General features: G+C 40.7%; 1 protein-coding gene and 1 pseudogene across 4 annotated transcripts in view; both read right to left on the minus strand.

Annotated features, from left to right (window-relative positions):
- USP37 (ubiquitin specific peptidase 37) overlaps positions 1-19,940 on the minus strand; it is a 54,297-nt gene that overhangs the window by 33,828 nt on the left and 529 nt on the right. The window contains exons 1-9 of one of the 4 annotated variants that reach the window (XM_039494205.1): positions 19,622-19,789; positions 17,930-18,142; positions 15,215-15,386; positions 14,575-14,675; positions 9,115-9,296; positions 8,677-8,751; positions 7,769-7,866; positions 1,819-1,903; positions 335-496 (exon numbers count right to left, since the gene is read on the minus strand). In XM_039494205.1, coding sequence (XP_039350139.1) covers positions 335-496; positions 1,819-1,903; positions 7,769-7,866; positions 8,677-8,751; positions 9,115-9,296; positions 14,575-14,675; positions 15,215-15,386; positions 17,930-18,085 — 1,031 coding nt within the window. In that variant the 5' untranslated portion in view covers positions 18,086-18,142; positions 19,622-19,789. Of the gene's footprint in view, positions 1-334; positions 497-1,818; positions 1,904-7,768; positions 7,867-8,676; positions 8,752-9,114; positions 9,297-14,574; positions 14,676-15,214; positions 15,387-17,929; positions 18,143-19,296; positions 19,588-19,621; positions 19,790-19,940 lie in introns of those variants that run through there. The other 3 variants (XM_039494207.1, XM_039494206.1, XM_039494204.1) reach the window with 3 other exon arrangements.
- Positions 11,003-14,556, minus strand: LOC120374472 (annotated as a pseudogene).

The following is a 19,940-nucleotide window of genomic DNA, read 5'->3' on the forward strand; positions in this document are numbered from 1 at the left end:
TGGCAACCCATTAGTCATCTTGTATATCTGGAAAGCATCTATGCGTATTTCTACAATCTAAATTTAAAAATACTGTGATTGCTCATTTGGTACAGAGAATAATTTTCAAACAAGCTTATTCCTTTCCCTATATCAACTACTAAGTTCTCAGGTTAGCATTTTAGCAAACATTTTTCTTTTCCCAAATTGGGAAAAGGGCTCCTTACTCAGGCACAATTCTCACTCATTTCAGAGCCAGGTCTTGAATTCGTTTCTATGTAATTAGTACACTTCAGTCTGCTCACATTCAGATGACAGGGAAAAAAAGTCTGATATCAAAGTAGCTAAAACTTACCCTTGTAGCTGTTGCTGTGGGTGGCTAGAAAGGGGCACTCGAGGTTTGTTCCATCCTGTGTAGTCTTGATTAGATCTCATTTTTTTAACAGAGAGTGGGGCTGGCTGAGAGAGAAACCCCAGGCTTCTTTTGGCTGAGGGTGTCTGACTTGATATGCTAGACCTACAGTGCAAAAAAAAAGAAGTGTGGGGGGGAGGCGCATAAAATGTAAGTTTTTGACTGCACTGTTCTTTCAAGACAACAATTATAGCCCATGACAAAAATGACAATCAGATCAGCCTTATCCCTTGCACATGCCAACCTGCTGCCTATTTACTCATGGCAATTTAAATGGGATTGAGCTGGAGGAGAGAAGGCTGTCCTAGTCTACCTTTAGTAGATTATGTCTTGAAGAATCTCAAAACAGGACTCACATAAAGGAATCGCTTCACTAATAAAATGGTGCCGTCTCTGTAATGAAGTGTAGCAGCCAGGCAGACAGCGGGTGCACACTGCACTGCAAAATAGTGGGCTACATATGGGAAGGGGAAACAGTGGCCCAGAACACCCACCAAACCCCACAGCAGACAAGTCTTTGGTTTTTAAAGTACCATTGGACAAATCCCCACACAGTAAACTCTGGGAAGGATGGTCTTACGGTTAAGGCATGACTAGACCACAACTCAGGAGATCTAGTTTGAATTTATGGCTCTGCCATTAACTTCCCAGGTGAGCCCTGGACAAGTCCTCAGTTCCTTATCTCTAGACTATGGATAATATTTCCTCTCTCCTTACCCTTTGTCTGGTCTAATATGAAACTCTTTGGGGCAAGGACTGTATCTCTCTGGTGCCTGCCTAGCACAATGTGGCCCCAATCTGGCACTACTGGAATACAGCTACTACTTATAAAAATAACTGAATCAGCCTTCATCCTTCCCAGGTAGATGTAATCTCACTGGGATTTGAACCTGGGATTCTAGAGTTCAGATATTTTAAATGTGACACAGACCATTAAACCATCCACTCTTTTCCTTGCAGTTTGGTTTTGATTCCAGATTCTTCCAAATCCCTCAAGAAACATGGTGTGAAACAATCAAGCCCATAGAATTGAATGTGGGGCTCTGTTCTTCACTGACACAGTGACTCCTATACCCAGCACCAGCAAAGCTCCCTTCAACAGCAGAGCTTCTCAACAGAGAGGTATGTTGTACACAACTTTAATACAACCCATGCTTTTCTTGATGAAATCTTACAACGTGCAAATTTAGATATTTTTAGGAAGCCCATCTAGCCCAATATGCATATAGACCACACGACAACCCAAGTCTAGTACAAAACTAGAGTTTCAGCAATCCTGCATTATTTATTTCAGAAAAAATGAAATGCAATTGTTTTCATGAATAAAATATGCATACTATTTGGTAAACACACAAAAATTCAAATGCCTAATTTCCTGAAAAACAGCTCTTTGTCCTGTAGACAGAACACTATAGAGTCATGCCTACCTGTCCAGGTTGGAATTGCCAGTGGAGAAGTCCTTTGATGAGGACCTGCTACCATAAAAGGAGGATGATTGTAGAGGCAAAACCCCTTGAAGAGCAATAGAAAAAACATTTGTCATGTATTCCAGCTAGCTCAGCTATGTATACTGTACTTGAGGACGGTAAATGGCTATACTTAAAATGTAAAGGGTTTAAAAAAACCTTTTCAACAAGTAGTTTTTTCAGAGTTGTGTAATGAAGAAAGTACTAGCTCTAAATACTAAGTGCATGTAGTTTTTTCATATAAGCTAAAGGCTGGCTTGATACCTCCACCCTGAAATTCTGATTTGTTTAGTTGAAAAAGGCTGCTAAAATGTGGCACCAACAACTGAGACAATGGAATGTGTATTTGTCAGTTGTTCAAACATAAAAAATACATACACACAAACCCTTCTTAGCTATGATTTCCAATGCAATGTACACAAAATTCAAAACAAATACCTTGTACTGAAAATTAAGTTTATTTTCCTACTCTCCATTTCATAGTAAATTAACATACATTTGTGGGCAAAACATGAAGTGTTTCAAATGAGATGTATTCTGACACCCCAGTGATTCAAATTATAAATGTTGCCATGTAAAACCATGACTTCACAAGATTCAAGCATGTCTATTAAGTGGACAGAGAATTATTGTTCACTTTCATCCTGGCTTTGGGATGGAAGATGCAGAGTTCAGGCCAACTGTACAGCCTGAAGGAAGTTTACTGCTGCCACCTGTACTTGCAGATAAACAGAAAACTTCTGTTTCTAATTCTGAAGTCCTTTTAAAATCTTTTTTAAAGACTTCACTCATTAGTTCAGCATCATCCTTACTTGTTCGACTAGCAAAATAATTGTAGTCTGAGCTATACCAAAATAAAGCGTATTCACATTTTTAAATCTGCACCAGCCAATGTTTCTCACAAAGGCAGAATCTAGATTACATTCCCCTTTGTGAACAAGGTGCTCGACGTTTAGAATTGCAATAAACTATATCCTAGAATACTCAAGGAGCTGACTGAGGAGATATCTGAGCCATGCCATGAGTTTTCGAAGATAATCATTAAGATGGGCAAATAAAGCATCAATCTGTAAAAAGAGGAATAAGGACAACCAGAGGAATTACAGACCAGTCAGTTTAACTTCAGTACCCAGAAAGATAATGGAGCAAATAATCAAGTCATCAATTTGCAAATTCCTAGACGATAATAAGATAAGTAACAGTCAGCATGGATTTCTTAAGAACAAATGATGTCAAAGCAACTTAATGGCTTTCTTTGACAGGGTAACAAGCCTTATGGATAGAGGGGAAGCAGCAGATGTGGAATATCTTGACTTTAGTAAGGTTTTTGAGACTGTCCCACAAAACTTCCTCATAGACAAACTAGGGAAATATAGCCTAGATGAAGCTACTATAATGTGGGTGCATAACTAGCTGGAAAACCATTCCCAGAGAGTAGTTATCAGTGGCTCACAGTCAAGCTGGAAAGACATATCTAGTGGGGTCCTGCAGGGATTGGTACTGGGTCCAGTTCTGTTCAACATCTTCATAAATGATTTAGATAATGGCACAGAGAGAACACTTATAAAGTTTGTGGATGATGCCAAGCTGGGAGGGGTTGCAAGTGCTTTAGAGAATAGGATTTAAATTCCAAATGATCTGGGCAAACTGGAGAAATGGCCTGAAGCAAACAGGATGAAATTCAATAAAGACAAATGCAAAGTCATCGGCGATCCCTCGAGGATGATCTTTTTCACGGGTTTTATTTTTCATGACTGAGGAGCCCGACCCTTGAGCCACAGGGTCGCTGGCAGACGTTGCAGGTGGTGTGAGAAGACAGGGTTGGGCCATGATTGCTGCGTTCTTTTCTGGTGTTTTTCTGCAACTAGGGCAAGGCGATTTTCCTCAAAAGTGGACATTCCCGCTCTGACAAGCCATGGCCAGTTATCCCTATCCTGGGCTGCTGTCTCCCAGTGTGTGTACTCCACTTAGGAAGGAACTATCAATTGCACACATACAAAATGGGCAATGACTGCCTAGGAAGGAGAACTGAGGAAAGGGATCTGGGGGTTATAATGGATCACAAGCTAAATATGAGTCAATAGTGTAACACTGTTGCAAAAAAATGTAAATAGCATTCTGGGATGTGCCAACAGGAGTGTTGTAAGCAAGACACAAGTAGTAATTTTTTCACTCTACTCCACACTGATAAGGTCTCAACTGGAGTATTCCAATTCTGAGCACCACATTTCAGGAAAGATGTGGACAAATTGGAGAAAGGCCAGAGGAAGAGGAACAAAAATCATTAAAGGTCTAGAAAACATGGCCTGTGAGGAAAGACTGAAAAAAATTGGGTTTGTTTAGTCTGCAAAAGAGAAGACTGTGGGGGAGTGGGAAGAGGAGGACCTAACCGTTTTCAAGTACATAAAATGTTGTTACAAGGAGGAGGGTGAAAAATTGTTCTCACTAACCTCTGAGGATAGGACAAGAAGCAATGGGCTTAAATTGCAGCAAGGGAAAAACTTCCCAACTGTGAGGGTAGTCAGGCACTGAACAAATTGCCTAGTGAGGTTGTGGAATCTCTGTCGCCAGAAGTTTTCTTTAAGAACAGATTAGACAAACACCTGTCAGGAATTGGCTAGTTATTACTTAGTCATGCCTTGAGTGCAGGGGACTGGATGAGATGAGCTACTGAAGTCCATCCAGTCCTACACATCCATGATTCTGAGAAAAGAATTGCATTGGAGTCTGTGCCTGCCATTTACCTATCTTGACTTGGCAGGACTATTTATTATGACCTCTCAAGGTCCCCTCCCAGCCCTACATTTCTATGATTTCATGAATAATAATAATTTGTATTACCATAAAGCCTTAGAGCCATAGTCATGGACCAAGAGCTCATTGTGTTAGGTGTTGTACGGACAGACTAAAAGACCATTCTTGCCCTCAAAGACCTTCCAATCTATGTACAAGACAAGAAACAACAGGTGGATAGCACAAGGAATCAATGAAGCCTAGTCTACACTACCGCGGTAAATCGATCTAAGCACGCTACTCCAGTTACGTGAATAACGGTACTGAAGTCGACGTAGCTAGTTCCACTTACTGCAGTGTCCACACTGCGCTGTGTCCCACTGATTTACCTTATACTTCTTGGGAAGGTGGAGTACAGAAATCGACGGGTAAGCGCTCTCCCATCGATTTAGCACATGTTCACCAGACATGCTAAATCGATGCCACTGCTGCAATTGCAGCAGTGCCAATTTAGCTCTGTAGTGAAGACATTCCCTGAGATAATATTCGTCAAAAAAACAGATCAGTGCTCTTCATTATTTTTTGAAGAGGGGGCCACTTTGGCAAAAAAAACCTTCAATGTGAGAGCCACATCAACCCGACACAGGCAGTCGAACATTCCGAGTTCTTTGTTGGTTGATATGGTAATATTACCGTTATTGGTAATATTGCTTGGGGTGCAGGAGGAGGTATGGAGGACTGGCTCTGGGAGGGGGCTCAGGGCTGGGGCAAGGGCTTGGGGTGCAGGAGAGGGTATTGGGGGATGGCTCTGGGAGGCTACAGGTTGGGTGGCAGAAGAGCTATTCAGAACCTGCCCACTGAAGTGGCAGCACTTACTTTGGGGGGGCCCCAGCCCCATGCCACTCTTGGAAGGGGCCAATGCGCCCCTGCGGCCCACGTGGCTCTGGGGGCTGCCCCTTTCTGCAAGCACCATCCCCACAACTCTCATTGGCCACAGTTCCCCATTCCTGACCAATGGGAGCTCTGGGGGGCAGTGCTTGCAGGCAGGAACAGCACGCTGAGACCTCTGTTCCCCTACTTTCCTCCCGGGGCCGGGGGGGCATGCTGACCACTTCCGGGAGTGGTGTGGAGCCACAGTAGGCTGGGAGCCTGCCTTAGCTACAGCCCCACTGCGCTGCCAGAGAGCGCGATCGACAGAAAGCCACACTTAGGGTCCATGGGAGCCGCCACTGGCTTACAGGCCTTGCAGCGAAGAACACTGAAATAAATAGTGGTCCCAGCATATCAGTGCCCTAAACGTTGTCAAGTTTTTTGTAGGCATCATGGCAAACGAAAGCTACTGAGGGATTTGAAGGAGAGTAATGAATGTGTGCAGCAGATGTTTATGGGTAGCTCCTCCCAAGAATGAGGGGTAACGTGGAAGAAAGCAAAAAGGTGCTTGTTTGAAAATTCAGTAAGTGACCGATGGAGGCTGGTATTAAGGGCCAATCAAAGTTGAGAACTCAATAGTGAATGAGAGATGATAGGTAAGGTTGGGCCTGTAAGCCTGACTTCAGTACCAGGCAAACTGGTTGAAACTATAGTAAAGAACAAAATTGTCAGACAGATAGATGAACATAATTTCTTGGGGGGATGTCAACATTGTTTCTGTACAGGGAAATAATGCCTCACCAATCTACTAGAATTCTTTGAGGGGGTCGACAAGCATGTGAACAAGGGGGATCAAGTGGATATAGTGTACTTAGATTTTCAGAAAGCCTTTGACAAGGTCCCTCACCAAAGGCTCTTAAGCAAAATAAGCTGTCATGGAATAAGAGGGAAGGTCCTCTCATGGATTGGTAACTGGTTAAAAGATAGGACACAAAGCGTAGGAATAAATTATCTGTTTTCAGAATGGAGAGGGGTAAATAGTGGTGTCCTGCAGGGGTGTATACTGGGACCAGTCCTTTTCAACATATTCATAAATGATCTGGAATATGGGATAAACAGTGAGGTAGCAAAATCTGCAGATGAAACAAAACTACTCAAGATATTTAAATCCAAGCAGACTGCGAAGAGCTACGAAAGGATCTCACAAATTGAGTGACTGGGAAACAAAATGGCAGATGAAATTCAATGCTGATAAATGCAAAGTAATGCACATTGGAAAACATAATCCCAACTATACATACAAAATGATGGGGTCTAAATTAGCTGTTTCTACTTAACAGAGAGATCTTGGAGTCATTGTGGAGAGTTCTCTGAAAACATCCACTCAATGTGAAGTGGCAATCAAAAAAGTGAACAGAATATTGGGAATCATTCAGAAAGGGATAGATAATAAAACAGAAAATATAATAATGCCTCTATATAAATCCATGGTAGACCCACATCTTGAATACTGCACGTAGCTGTAGTCACCACATCTTAAAAAAAGCTATATTGGAATTGGAAAACATTCAGAAAAGGGTAAAAAAAACCTTTAGGGGTATGGAATAGCTTCCATATGAGGAGAGATTAATAAGACTGAGACTTTTCAGCTTGGAAAAGAGACGACTAAAGGGGGATATGATAGAGGTCTACAAAATCATTATTAGTGTGGAGAAAGTAAATAAGGAAGTGTTATTTACTCCTTCTCATAACACAAGAACTCGGGGTCACCAAATGAAATAGGCAGCAGGTTTAAAACAAACAAAAGGAAGTATTTTTTTCATACAGCGCACTGTCAACCTGTGGAACTCCTTGCCAGGGGATGTCGTCAAGGCCAAGACTATAAGAGAGGTCAAAAAAGAACTGATAAGTTCACGTACGACAGGTCCATCAATGGCTATTAGCCAGGATAGGCAGGGATGGTGTCCCTAGCCTCTGTCAGAAGCTGGGAGTGGGCGACAGGGGATGGATCACTCAATTGCCTGTTCTGTTCATTCCCTCTGAGGCGCCTGGCATTAGCCACTGTCGGCAGACAGGATACTGGGCCAGATGGACCTTTGGTCTGAACCAGTCTGGCCTTTCTTATGATAGCTGCAAAGGGCCTTGAAAGTGAATACAAGTAGCTTATGTTTGATGTAATAGAGGGCGGACATGGTCAAAGCGACAGGCTAGGAAAACTATTTTTGCAGCAGCTTTCTTAATAGTTATGAGTGGAGTAAGACTGCATTTTTTTCGAGGCCAGAGAAAAGGATATTAAATGCATGTTTACCTGATGTTCTGTTCTCCTCTGCCTGTTTCAGATTCAGCTGTTTCTCTCTGCTACTATTTAAAAACTTCCATGCCGGATCAGTCATAGCTTTGTTATTGCTACAGATAAATGGGAGCTGAAGTCAGAGCAGTTATGTGAAATACAGTTTTTCCCTGGTTAATGTTTACACTTTAAATTTTTTTAGATATTTAAATCATATTGGTCTTTGTTATAATTAACTATGAAGTATGTACACCTCATCAGCAAACAAATTTAGCCAACTATACCTCTACCCCGATATAACGCTGTCCTCGGGAGCCAAAAAATCTTACTCTGTTGTAGGTGAAACCGCGTTATATCGAACTTGCTTTGATCCACTGGAGTGCACAGCTCCCCCCACCGAGTGCTGCTTTACTGCGTTATATCCGAATTCATATTATATCAGGTCGTGTTATATCAGGGTAGAGGTGTAATTCATTAAATAGGCCTTTTCACTATCACATCAAACACACAGCCTATATCTCTCTGCTGTATTAAATACCATCCTCCTTTGTGCTTTGACCTCCTACAAGTCAAAACTCAAACCCAATAAGACAACTTCTGGCAAAACAAGTGCAAATTACCACCAAAAGGTGAATATCCCAGATATCTATTTAGCATCCAACACCGTTTAGAAGATGTGTTTGGTTAGTGCTAACTGACAAGGCAAACACATTGTCTGTAGATAACATACTACTGCAGAATTAACATACCTATATAGGGCTATATCTCACTCCCTAGTCCTTAACCCTTTCCAAACATAGATTACAATGTTATGATGACAGAGAAAGATCTGTGTATTCTTTTCAAGAAGACTCATATTTTAAGAGTAGGTGGGCACATGCAGGAGGAACTTGCATCAGAACCTATAAAGATCAGCAGTAACTTACGTTGAAGAATCATTCTCTTTGGGATAATCTTCATTCATCTCTGAACCAGAAGGCTGTGTTCTTTTCCTCTTTTCACTAACATAGCACAAGAATAAATCATTTTAAGGAATCATTAATTCAGACGGACAAAGACAAACCTCTTCCTTCACCATGCATGCCTCGTGCGCTCTCTCTACTTCCTGCTAACCTTTCACAATTTTCAAGTTTCAAATATAAAATACAACAAAGAATTTTGCACACACAGCTCTTTTAGGTTGTTCCCAGAGCTCATGGACCAGCCATGAGCCAGAAATGTGACTTAACATTGTTTTCAAAGCAATACCAAAAAATCATAAAAATGAACCAAAAGGACTTATACGTACAGTAAATTGTTAAGATTACACATTTGTATAGTGCTAAATTTTGATAAGAGCATATGGAAGGAGCTTTATTTCATACCGGTTTTCCAGTAAGCCCGTTCTGTGAGGAGTTGATGAAGTGGGAGACACTGAAATGTTAACCCTGTTGCTAGGAGTTCCACTTCCTGGGGAAGTCTTAACAGATGCTCTACTTGGGCTGCCCAGAACCTTTCGAAATTGATTTTCTTCCTTTCCCTCCATAGTCACTCTTTTTGAAGGAACCTGCAAAATCCAGCAGGGGAAATCCACAATAATCAAAAATGAAAAAGACTTTATTGTTATTCTAAATTGGCATTTAAATGTCTCTCCCAGAAATGCAGTATCTGAAAACAGGGAAATGCAAAGATAAGGACAGTAGAGTGTAATGTTGCACAGATGGAGTAAAGTTTGCATACGTGAAAAGCCATTGTAAAACCACCAGATTGTGGTAATGCATAAATGGAGTATCCATGCAAACTTTACCCTTCTCCTCCTCCCACACTATCAGCATCATTGATGTTCTACAGTACACCAAATTCTTTCAGATACAGACCATGTCTTAGGTCTTCTGAGATGCACCTACTACACCTTTGGGTGCTATAAAATAAAGCACAATAATATTAAGACAGATATTTTTAAGAACAGTGTCCTGTTGCTTTTGACCAAAACAAAGAAAAACAAATGTAATGCCGTGGAAAGAGTTGACATAGTTGGTTAATTCTAAGTAATATTGGTAGGTTTCAGGCTTGAGGACTGAATTAGAGGGGCTAACCAGGCTGTCCACAGCATTAGTTTTTATTTTAAGACTCTTTAAGCAGCACTGAAAATTTGTTTGGAATAATCTTAAAACAACTTCCGCTTCAGGTTGCAATAAAAGGATTGACTTGGTACTTTCACAGAATTGTTATGTAACTGAAAGCCTTTGACTACAGAGTGAAACTTACAGTAAAGGGCACCATGGCAATGGGTCCTCTGTTCCTTGCTAACAACTCTCACCTTAAACCTGACAAACTCACTACACCAACCACATCTTACAGGATATTTATCCATAAAGAGTTACATATAAAGTACAGAAAGCTCGTAACATGTCAAGATTAATAATCATTGTGAGATGTATGTATGGGTAGTATTTAAGGAGTAATGTATTTACACTGAAAGTATGTTTTATGGATTTGGAGTAGAAATTAGTCACCGTCTCAGTGATGGACCACTTGGGCAGGGGGGAGTTGTCACCCCACCGTGTCGACTAGTGATGCAATGCAAGGTTCAATTGTTTAGACCTGCGCAATACTAAATCTTAGAATAGGAAACCACCTGAGGCAACAAACAATCAATCAAATCCACTCAAAGGTAGCACTTCACAAGACGGTGAATCTCTGACTATAAACAAAATGCTGTTTGCACTATAACAGACAAAGGAGAAGCACTCTGTATCCACTCACTGAGAAAAAACCCTTGTGGAGCATAGGTGCTTTCAGGAAGATTTGGATCCTGGTTCTTGAGAAACTAGGTAGCTATGCAACAGGCTGTACTTTTTTTTTGGGGAGGGGTGGGGGGGGGATTACTGTATTAGATAGGAAAGGTAACCATTAGCAAGTGCAGATCTGGGGTCATGTTTTATGGATTTTATTTTATATTATAACCTTTTGTTTCCACCTCTATTTCTAGTTAAATCTTTATTTTTCTTAAATAAACCTACTTTTGTTTTACTGTAAATGCTCATAAGTGTTGTGTGGTTTACAGGAGCAGGGGTTTAAGGTAAAACTGGTATAGTGGGGTACACTGTACCTTTCAGCACAGAGGATCTGGAATTTCTGTGAGTAGCCTGTGTCAGGGGCTGGCTGTCACAGGGCAACAATTCAAAGGGTACTACTCGGGCTATTCTGCACCAAAAAATCCAAAATTCTGCAAATTTTATTTGTCAAAATAATGCAATATAATGACACCAGTTTCAATTGTTTAGGCAATTTATTTAAACTACAATATAGAAAAAAAGTCGCAATAACCATTCAGCATTTCCTAAACACATGAAAGTTAAGTTATAAACACTTGGTAACTAATACCTGCATTCCAGTTCTGGCAGGATATAAACACGATGAGGATCGAATAATCTACAAACCTTCCGAAAATTTAGACCTGGTTGTCCAAAAGACAAATATTTGTCAAGCTTTTCAGATGCTTTATGGAATGCCTCTTTAAAGAGATCTAGATAGGCAAATCTTTTAATGGGAGATAAGTTTTCTTTCTCCCTAAATTTGAAGAACTCTGAGGTGCTTTCTGAAGGGAGCTCTAGATGTGAACTGAACTATATCTGCAGTTCTTCCAGAAGGTCAAATGCTTTAACTGTGCAAGGCTTCCTCTCAAATGCCAGATTTAAACTGAGAATTTGTTCACATTTCTGTGCTAGAAAAGTGATCGGTTCTTTCAACAATGCATAATTAGTTGGGTCATTCAGCATTTGCTGAATAGTTTGCACAGAAACTGGGGAGCTGCTATTGCTCTCTTCATTAAAAAACTCCTTCTAGAACTGAAAGTTCTTAGAGTGATACTGGACAGCATGGAACGAGCTGTTCCAGGGGGTTCCACCTGGTGGGCTAGGAGGCATGGATGCTTTGGCATCTGGAGACTCCTCTTGTAGTTTCTGGTTCATGAAACGGAGGTCCTCGCTTTCCTACAACCAGAGTTACAGAACATGTTTTTGAAGCACCTTAAAATGTATCAACCAGCAGACAAGGCTTTCTAAATGATTCACCAATTAAGTTAACAATATGTGCCGAACGGGTTATATGCACAGAATTTGGAAACAGTGTAGAAAACACAGAATCAAATGACATTTTCATGCAACTAGCATCGTCAATATCAATTACAACAACATTTTCATAATCAATCTGGAACTCACTCACTGCTTTGACTACAGCCTGTGAAACAGTTGTGTGATTAATAGCATCTAAAAACACCGTATCCACCAAAAGAGAGTTAACAGGCTCACAGCAATCAGGTTGTAATGGTGCAAACAGTACATTCAGAACTGATCTTGCCTCATCATGACAACATTCAACAAAGATAACAGTGATTTTCTTGTCTTTAAGCTTCAGTTTTAAATTTTCCTTTTCTTTGAGGTACACTTCAGCTACGTATGTCTCAGTCAGTTGTGTCCTACCAGGAATTGCACCACCATTCTGGACCCTGCTGTCAAGAAATTCCCTCACAAGTGGGTGGTCAGTCTTTGACAAGGGGATGTTGGCACCTGCTAGTGTCTTCACCCATGCTGTACAAATCTGAAAGCAGAAGAAGTTAAATAAGCCTTGAATGAGCACAAATATTTACCATCCATGTAACATCTTTAATCTTAGATTAATACACTTATTCAAATATTTAGTTCTGAATTTCTAGATTTTAATTTAGATTTATAGTATAGTAAATGATCACATAGTCATCATTTAAAAAAAAGTAGTTTAAAAACAGAGCTGTCTCTTCAGGATTTCAGAGCAAGTGGAAAGACACAATCACGATGTCTGTTCTATGCTACTTATCTTATTTTTCTGTATTATAACATTTTCTTATATTTCCACTCACCTCCACACGTTCTTTCTCTGCCGGTGTTTTGTATTTCAGCGGACTTGTAATGGTCTTCCGATGTTTATTTCTGCTTTTCTCTTGAACCACATCTTCCTTCAGTTTGTGTTTTTTTTGATGCAAAATGATCCACAATTACAGACCATCGGTCATAACTGAGAACAACACTGCACAATGTGCAAAATAATTTGGCCCCATCTGCATGCAGTTTTGTGGGGAATTCTTGAGCACGAGAAGGTGGTGTAGCTGTTTTTGATGCGTGATGTGAAGGTCGTTCACATTGTGCGAAAGAACGAATATCCCTTTGGCAACTTCATCTGGACCTGGCTGGGTACTTTGGGAAGTGTTTGGTTCTGATTGTCCTGACATTTTATTGACTGCTTGGTAAATGTTTTATTTGCCCCCCCCACCCCCTTTTGTTTTTTGTTATGAGTAAGTAAAATAAATCCTTAGCTGCAATCTAATCCCACTGTGCTATTTTGGCCCAGGAAAAAAGTGAGAAAGCACATAGATCTTCCCAGCTGAGGATTCTCTTATTGTAATTTATAAGAAGACTCCTTTACATCACTCTGGTAATGTAGCTGCCTTAAAACTTCCACAGGTTTATGCTCCTGGGGGAACTGACTGTGAATGGGAACTTTTACTAACAATAGGAACATTAACAATGTTACTACCAGGCAGGCTGCTACATTTGTGCCTGAGAGAATGAGAACAATTAACCATCAACAGCAACTTTAACAACATTACTACACAGTCAGGCTGCTACATTTGTGCCTGAGAGAATGAGAACAATTAACTAGCAGACAGCCTGCTACATTTCTGCCTCTAGCCTGCCTCTTGCATAATAAAAAGCCCTACCCTTCCACGCCAGTGAGCTGCAGTAGCAAGCAAGAGGGACAGTCTCTCTCTCTTTCTCTCACTTGTTGCCATGCAGGTATGCCCAGCTCCCCACCCCCATGACGATGATCAACCATGCAGGCACGCATGCCCAGCCCCCCACCCCCATCTCTGAGGCTGCTCTAGGCACACTGGAACAGATGCGTGGGGGTGCACAGGAAAATGCGGGCCATATGAATTCTGCACCCCCACAGGGGCAGAATTCTGTCAGGAGTAAAAGGGGACTCAGGGATGGGGTGCAGCTACTGTTAAACTGCACGTTAGAGCTAGCATAGCCCACAAGAGTGCTTGAATGGCTGAAAGGCTGGTGGTGTCAGGGAGCTGACACCCAGCTACCACAAGACTCTCCTTCAAGTGAAGACTGGGGATAGAGCAAAGTGACTTCTGGGTATCCCAAGAACCGTCACAGCAACAAGCAAAGGAGTCAACAAAAAGCAGCCTCAAGAAAGTTGGATGTAAGTAAAGTAGGTCTGATAATTTTGCCTGAAAGGCTGAAGAGAATCTCACAAAAGATTACAATCAAACTAATCTGATACCAAAAACTGTGTAACAGATGTTTACCATGCAAAATGTCACTTGCAGCCAGATCTGCCAATTACCATATACCTGAGCTTTGCATTTTTATTTCATCTATCATACTCAACTTCCGAATGTTACTTTAAGTTTTTATGCTGAAACACGGCACAGAACTATGCTGGGAGCAGATCCTTAAGTATGTGTTTTTCTCCTTTACTTCACTTCTCCAGCAGCCTGACTTGCCTATTCAACAAGGAGTAAATACACCCTTCCAGAGCCAGTCAATGCCGTTCCTGGATCATACAACAGATTGGAACACACTTTTCCCACTACTCCACCAAGGTCTCAACTAATGGTATATATATCTGAGCCTGTCCTGATTCAGAAGGCTTGGGACACAAACTGGAATCACCTATTGTGCTACTACAATATGCATCATACATACAAAATGAGGCAGGGGGAGAGAGGAAGTGATTAAAAGGAACTGAGGGAAAAGCAAAGATCTGAAGTGTAAACAAACTGTTTAACAAACCTGGTTTTCAATATATGGAAATTGCCTGTTAGCTTCCTTCTGGGTTGTCCTGCTGCCCAGAACACCTCCAAAGCTGCCAGATCCCTGAGACGGTTTCACAGCTGACAATAAATGCACACGCCATTTAGTTTACTTGTAGTTTTATATATCCTTGCTTTCTTTGTCATAAATAATTTAAGGCTAGATTTTCAAAACATTCACCAGATGTATGTGTAAAAACCAGAATCTATACCTGGCAGATAATACAATATCAGGAGTGCATGTGTTTAAAAAGCAAATGTTTACAGATTTTCCTCCTACGGTCTGTGTACTTAATGTGCAACAAAACCCAAGTGTTCAGAGAAAGGAGAGGAAACTGTGCATGTCTTTAAAAATGGTAAACAATACCAACACACTTATAAATTAAATACTGTGCATGCCAACCTTGCAAGGAAGTTACATAAACATTAAAATAAAATTGAGTTCAATGGCCCAAAGAAAAGTATTCAACCAAAAGCAATGCAAGGAATAAACAGCTTTAAGAAAAGGGAAGATGGTCAGAGATGGACAAAATGGTCAAAGGTGAACTGACACAAACTAAGTCAGAATCTTATCTTTATCCAACCTGCTATTAACACAATTTGCATTGTTTTGCACTTACCAGTATGAACCCTGTCATGGAGGACTGCATCCAGATACATCCTCATTTCGTTTGCATCCTTAGATGGTACCTTATCAATAGTCAGGAAGCTGGCATCCTTTAGTGTTAGCATCAGGCAACACAATTTTCCACCATTTGGTCGTAGGACCACAGTTTTAATGTTATGGCTTAGCTGGAAAGAAATCAAAGGTGACTATAATATAGATCATTGTAAGAAATTAAATTATTTAAGTTCTTCCACAATAAAAGTAAAAAACTTCAAAACCAATTATGTTGTCCAAGAGTTATAAAGAAAGAAAATGTACTTAAATACAAGTATTTCCCCCTCCTCCATACGAGTCATCACTAAACCTTAAGTTAATATGGTTAATGAATTTTTAAAATGCCACTCAGAAAAGGCAACACTATCGCTATCATTGACAAGCCCCTATTTTCAAGTGTTTACAACATTCTGAAACTTACTTCACTGGATTCAAATTTCTTGTTTCTCTCAATCCTAAATGAATGAGAGTTCAGTAAAATTTCATTTAGCTGTTAGAGTTATCAAAATTAAAGAAACTTTTCACCAAGATTTTTTTTTTCAGATTTTTATCAGTTGTTCAATAACTCAAGACTTTTAGAAACTTTCATATAGTTTAGCCCTCAAAAGGTAAAAATTCTTGACAAGTTGGAAAAAAACTGGCTTGGTAATCAGTAAGTATAAAAAGATTGCTGAATATTCAGTATCTATTTAACTTGGTGTCTTTTTTTTTAAATAAAGTAAAAAAATTACTAGTGCAACAAGTCAAATACAATATTAACGTAAATAAAAAATCGCCCTCCTTAATTAATCCACATATTCATTCGCACTTTCTGCTAGGTTGGCTACAAGAAATCACCTGACTAATTATATTTTTTTTGGTTGCATGTATGTTGAGGAAAACTTTTTTAAATAGATGAATAAACAGAGCTCTTGGTATCTTCAGGAACCAAGTTGTGCAGCTGCATCACTGTAACGTTTCTAGCATAGACAATATACTTCAGTCAGTAATTAGTTTTTCATTTGGTGAAGCTACCCTTCCACCATCCTTTATGCCCAATCCTTGCTTTTTTAATTAACTGAAAACTTTCAGTACAGCAAGAATTCAAGTGGGGCCTTCAAATTTTCCACTTTCTCCTAAAACAAGCAAACCAGAGAAGACTTGCAATCATGTCACCATCCAAGGTCAAACCTCCTGTTGCAACTTAAAAAGCTCCGAAGACATAATAGTATTCATCATCCTCCATTCTCTCCAGCCACCAGTTGTGTGTTTTGTTTAAACTAGATTATAAAGTCTCCGGGACAAAGTGTGTCTTTTACTATATGTAGAATCTAGCTAGCACAATGGGGCCCCCAATCCAGCTGAGGTCTCTAGGCACCACTAACATAAATTATCATTTTTACAAGTATGAAGAGCTGCTAGCTACTCGAGAGAGAAAGATTTAATTCAATTTGCCTCTATAACATGACAAGAGGGTCTCCCAAACCTGCAGATGAAGAGGTTTCTGATGAATCTGAATTGGAAGACAGATAAAGGGCCTAAAATTCCTCCCAGCGTTTTCTGTTACAGGAACTGTTGTTCCAATACATGAATATCACCAAATTGCTGAGAATTAAATGCACACACTTTGCTTATCACCTTACAGTTGGCATGATCCCTGTCTATTTTTCTACCAATATACTCATTAAAATCTTTGGCAGCACATGATACTAGATTTACTCATCTCATCAATCCAAACAAATTCCCTGCCATTAATACACAACTTTGCTCATCCGTTCCTAATGTAGATTCAGCAGGTACCTTTCTAGACCATTAAATCCCCCCTATCCACTGAAGGGGAACCCCCCCCCCAGGACTCATCAAGTAAGAAGGCAGACAGTCCTTAGGGATATTAAATATACAGTAGCACTTAGACAAAGAATCACCCAAGCTAATCTTTTTCTTACATAGAAAACATAGGACTCACCACACTGGATCCAACCCAACTTTTATGCTTTTATACTTTGTCTTTTTTAGATTGTAAGCTCTTCAGGAAAAACACTGTATCTTCATGTGTGTTTGGACATAACATTTGGGGCACAAATAATTAGGAGGAATGGGATGTAAATAAGAGAAGGAAAATGTAGGCTGTATATATGAGACTTCCTGACAGCGAGATCTATCAAGTCTCCCAAGGGAAGTGGTGGAAGTCAGGTTTCTTGGCACATTTAACATCTAGACTGGACAGAACTGTAGCCCATGTACAATAGTGAAGAGTCTTGCACTAAGGGTATGTCTACACTGGGAATTTTCAGCACTTCAACTGGGAAAAGTGCTAGTGCAGACAAGGTGTAGATGACTAATAGTCTTCACATACATGCTCTGAAAGTTTATCAAATAAGCAAACAGAGTTTCAAAAAGGTAATTAGAAAAGCTAGATACTATATAGTTTGGTAATTTTCTTTCATGTCTCAAGCTTTTTCATTTCTTCCCAATTAATGGTTTGCTCACTCCTGCCTTGGCATGCCACCCAAGAATGCACCTGAATAATTTAAAGTATGGTTATACAAAAGGATTAGTGTTCTGGAAATGAAAACCAAGGAACAGCCACAGAGGGAAGTTTGTATGATACTCAGTAGTCTTGGAGATGACAGCTGTTCACAAAAGGGAACAATCCACGCATTGCTCATACAAAACACTTTGATATTTGGAGTACCTGAAATGTCTTTGGAATTCCTCCAACATTGTAGTGCACCGCTAGACTCACTTTGTTGTCCTTCTCCACAATTTCAAAGCTTCCTTCTTTCCATTTTGTAATCCCAGTTTGTATGCTGCGCAACCGGACAGGTCCATGCACCTTCAGTGGAGCCATTTTTCTTACAAATAAATAACTTATAACAGATTAACTAAATTTACTTCACCTTGAAACCTGTTAAAAATAAGAAAATTAAAATTGGCAACTGGCAAATATATCCGCGTAAAGTGTAAAAATAAGGAATAGCATAGTGAAAAAATAGAATACAGTAAATGAAACATAGATAAAGAAATCTTCCACAATTTGGCCAGCATTACTTTAACCCAGTGGTCCCCAAACTTTTCAGGGTCATGACCCCCTTACCTCTGTCCACGTTCCCCCTCCACCGAGGCTGAGAGTGAGGCCGTGGCTCAGGGAGAAAATGTGGACAAGAGTAAGGGGGCTGGGGCCACAGCTGGGCACTGAGTGCGGGGCCAGAAGTGGATCTGGGTAGCTCTGCCCCCCTGTCCCCCATGGGGGCTGGCCCAAGCCCCAGCCACGGGGTGTGCCCCACAGTTTGAGGACCTCTGCTTTAACCCCTAAATGTTTAACGGTGGGTGAGCTGACTCAGTACAGACACCAAAAGATCTTGCAAATCTAAGAATGTAGTTTCCATAACAAATCCACCTTTAGCTAAGACAAGACAAGGAAAGATGATGGGTAGAGGAGAAAAAAAACAACAAAAAATTTTCAAGGAAACCACTTTGTTTCCAAAATTAGACAATAAAACATCTAATGAGAAATCAGCTTTTTAGTAACAAAATTTATTCTTTGTATTTTACATACTTGAATTGTCACCTCAACCGCATCTATTTTTCCATCTCAATCACCTGTTGCATCTTGTCACTGGTCTAGATTGTAAACTTTTGAGTACAGATTGTGTTTTTACATTGGTACAGCACATAGTACAATGAGACTCCAACTTGAATGAGGCTTCTAAGCAACACTAATACAAATTGCTAAAACAACATGACAAATTATTCTGTAAATACGTCATGTTTTGATAGGCATTGTCCAATAAAAGCTTTTCTTTCCTTGGTTTTTAATAAGAACTCACATACAACCACCATTTTCTATTTAACTTTTGACTAAAACACTATTCTTAATTACAGCCTAGGACCCACACCAGGTATAGTAACTAAGTAGCATGCTCAAAATAGTTCAAGTTTGAACAATATAGTTTTAAGGGAGTTTCTTTAAAGACAATGAAGGTGTTTCTGCAATGAAGGTTAGTCAGCAGCAATATGCATAGCAGAGTGCCTTACTCAACCTGCTCTTTCGTCACTAACCCTGACACAAATTCCATGAAAAGTGATACCATTTATCCAAAAAACACAAGAGGAAGAAGTTACATTCCATCACCATCCCCTAGTGTAGCCTTTTTCCTCTCTCCGTTTCTGCTCTGCTAGTGAAAGCAATGGTAGGAGATGCCAATATGCACAAGATACAGGTGTCAGCTAGATCTGCTCTCAGCAAGGTTATACCCATTAGTCAAAACCAGCGCTTCCTCCATTGCTGGCACGTCTAGAGCTGCACTGGAGGGAAATATTAAGTGACAGTCTAGTGTAAATACACCCACAGACCGGACCCTTGTGGATGGCTACAGCCGAGTACCTTTGCTACTCTTTGTTGCCGCTTACTCGCCCCACTCCCCTTGAGTTTTCTTGCAACAATGTAGCCAGGCCAATGGGCGGAAAGACCGAACTCTACAGACTCCCAGCTCCCCCGGCACCCGAACAGCGAAAGGTGCTCCGCCCCGGCCCGCTTTCCGAGGCTGAAGGGGCTCGCTCGGGGCTCGCTCTGCCAGGGAGACAGGCCGGCCCATCACCCTCTGCGCCGCCAGCTACGGGCGCCCGTCCCTTCCCAGCAACGCGGCGCGCGGGTCGGGCCAGGGGCCGCCCCCGGACCCCCCCCCGGCGGGTGGCTCCGGATC

This window comes from Mauremys reevesii, linkage group 11 (assembly GCF_016161935.1).
Source record: "Mauremys reevesii isolate NIE-2019 linkage group 11, ASM1616193v1, whole genome shotgun sequence".
Lineage (NCBI taxonomy): Eukaryota > Metazoa > Chordata > Testudines > Geoemydidae > Mauremys > Mauremys reevesii.